Here is a 2,589-nt window from a genome sequence, read left to right as displayed (position 1 = left end):
AGTGTATTACAAAGTTTGTAACGAGAAAGAATAAACTAGTTTAATTAAGAAAAGACTTGTATCGCTGAAGTTTCTCGGAAAGAATTTCTACGGGAAATTATCAAACAAGCAGATACGTAACAATAGAACCAGCAATGGCATTTCATAAGTAGGCCTAACATTTCCAATATTTGCATAAGTCAGTGGAACTAAAGCACTACCATACACATATAATGGAAAGTTGATTTGTACCAGTGAAACTCGCCCCCTCTGAAGGAGGCTAGGTTATCGAAACGTGTACGAGTCCAAACTATCTTGTTTTTGCTCATATCCTAATTTTGAACTTTGAAGTACTTGCCAACATACAAATTTTTATTCTGTAGCAGTTGGAAATTGAAACAAAGATTTTACACTACTGTCTGCATTTAAGATATTAAGTTTAACGTCCTGAGTCGAATGCAAAATATCTTCAAAATGATAAGAAATTCGACTACAAATATCCACTCTGATGTGTTTCATTCAATAATCCCGTTCTGCCACCTACGTTAATATATCGTATTTAAAAGCGTTCATAAAATATCTCTCTCATTCTTTTATTTAATAAACCACTAGAGACAAGGGTTGCAACATGATCTTAATTATCTACTCTTTAGGTATTATGTAGATTATTTTGCTTTGATAAATATGCATTTATATACAATTTCGAGATATTTTAAAACAATACATACACACTGGCACAGCTTTCCTAGTGAAACAGAAAATGCAGTTACAGATAAAATCGCGAATTTTGATTTTCTGGGAGTCAGCACAATTGCAAACTCATCGATAAGCTTTAGCCTAAACCCTAAACAGTTTTCTCTTCTACTGTTTTTTAAGTTAACTGATACACGAAAAATTCGACTTTTTTACGTTTATTTTGAATTATTTCAAAACTAAATATTTTGTACCTAAGTATTCCATTGTTTTATAGATACTTAAAATATAAAATGGAATAACAACAGTAACGTCGTGTGCACATTTCCTGTTGATAAAATCATTACACCTAGTTTCCACACATAGTGGAAAATATACAGCGCTACCTACATAAAACAAGAGTGTGTTTTATTATAGTATGGTGTTACTAGATATCACTGTCTGTTTCATTTTGTTTTAGGTGCATAGTTCAAGTCTCCCAGAGAGTTAGGCTGTCAGGGCTTAAGCTCTGTGAGTCCAATTAAAGATACTTTATGGATCTTCTAGTCGTTAAAACACAAGGGCAAAGAGCCAGTAGATGCTTATATGGGCTCTAAAATAGGCATCGGACGAATAACGAGCGTTCATGTTGCATTCCTTTGCAGGCCTATATTGCTGGTTTTAATAAAAATCATGGTGAAATTTGGATGTACCGGTGATGGGAAATTATAACTTGCTTTTCAGAAATCCATGCACAAACGGGTTTTATATTTATACTACTTTTTTCTAAGTTTATTGCACTTTAATTATTTCTAAATAAATAGCAGCCTACCTCAAGCACTTTCTTGGCATTGTCGTGAATAGAAATTATGTGAGATATGTTGTTTTCTCTTAGTTGCTCCTGGTCCTTTGAGTCTCGTAGATTTCCAACGTATAAACCTGGTAGGACCTATGAAAGGGGTTGAGATAATAAAGTTCATAAAACTAAATTTACTAACACACAATAAAAAGGCTTAATTCTATATATATATTTTCCTCTGAAAATGATGTTTTATTTCTGGTTTTCTGCGATAGAAATAACCAGTGCCGCAGTCTACAATTGGAATGTAATAGATCAATATCCGGCGTAAGGTAAATGAAACAAAGATACCTGTTATGCTATACACGTATGAACGTTTGGGACGAAATGGACATATTTTCTAATATTGTAAAGCCTATTTTGAAAATATAAGTGGGTGAATGAATATGTTGAAAATAAATTGCACGAACACACACACACACACTTATAAGTGTTTTTTTATTTTTTAAAGAATGCTTTTGTTTGTTTGTAGTTCAGCATAAAAGCTACACAATGGGCTACTTGTGCTTTGTACATCATAGATATCAAACCCAATTTGTAGCGTTATATTAAATACACACAAAATTATTTAACCTCAAAAACACCAGCTATAAAATAGACAGCTGAATCAGAGTCGCCTATATAAATTTATTGATCATTTCTAGAATATGTTTCGCATATTAACTTGTTTTAATACTGTTATAACTTATGTTAATTTATATAAAGTTACTTTCAACCTGAAGTAACACTAAATATTGTTGCACAGTTAGGGCTACCACAAAAACTTTTCGGTTATTTTGTGCTTCCCAGTGGTTCAGCGAAAAGTTTGAAGGCTTATAACGCTAAAAATCGGATTGCGATACCCGTGGTAGGCACAGCATAGATAGTCCATTGTGTAACTTTGTGCTTAACAATAAACAAACAAACGATTATTGTACATGAAAGTCGCAGAGTTTTCCTACAGTGTTGTATAAAATTTATATTAATTATTAGTCAATCAAGAATGATGAAAAAAATCATATTCTAAAAATATTGTTACGTCTCCGTTCGTTAGTTAATTTTCCGTAAATTCGTTCCGACGAAACTTTAGCGACACAAGT

General features: G+C 32.6%; 1 protein-coding gene across 1 annotated transcript in view; it reads right to left on the bottom strand.

Annotated features, from left to right (window-relative positions):
- LOC106461383 (dual specificity protein phosphatase 22-B-like) overlaps window positions 1–2,589 on the bottom strand; it is a 24,072-nt gene that overhangs the window by 18,483 nt on the left and 3,000 nt on the right. The window contains exon 2 of the mRNA XM_013921201.2: window positions 1,484–1,600. Coding sequence (XP_013776655.1) covers window positions 1,484–1,600 — 117 coding nt within the window. The remainder of the gene's footprint in view (window positions 1–1,483; window positions 1,601–2,589) is intronic.

This window comes from Limulus polyphemus, unplaced genomic scaffold, assembly GCF_000517525.1.
Source record: "Limulus polyphemus unplaced genomic scaffold, Limulus_polyphemus-2.1.2 Scaffold948, whole genome shotgun sequence".
Taxonomy (NCBI): Eukaryota; Metazoa; Arthropoda; class Merostomata; order Xiphosura; family Limulidae; genus Limulus; species Limulus polyphemus.
The sequence above is the reverse complement of the archived record's forward strand: the minus strand, read 5'-3'. Positions and strand labels throughout refer to the sequence as shown.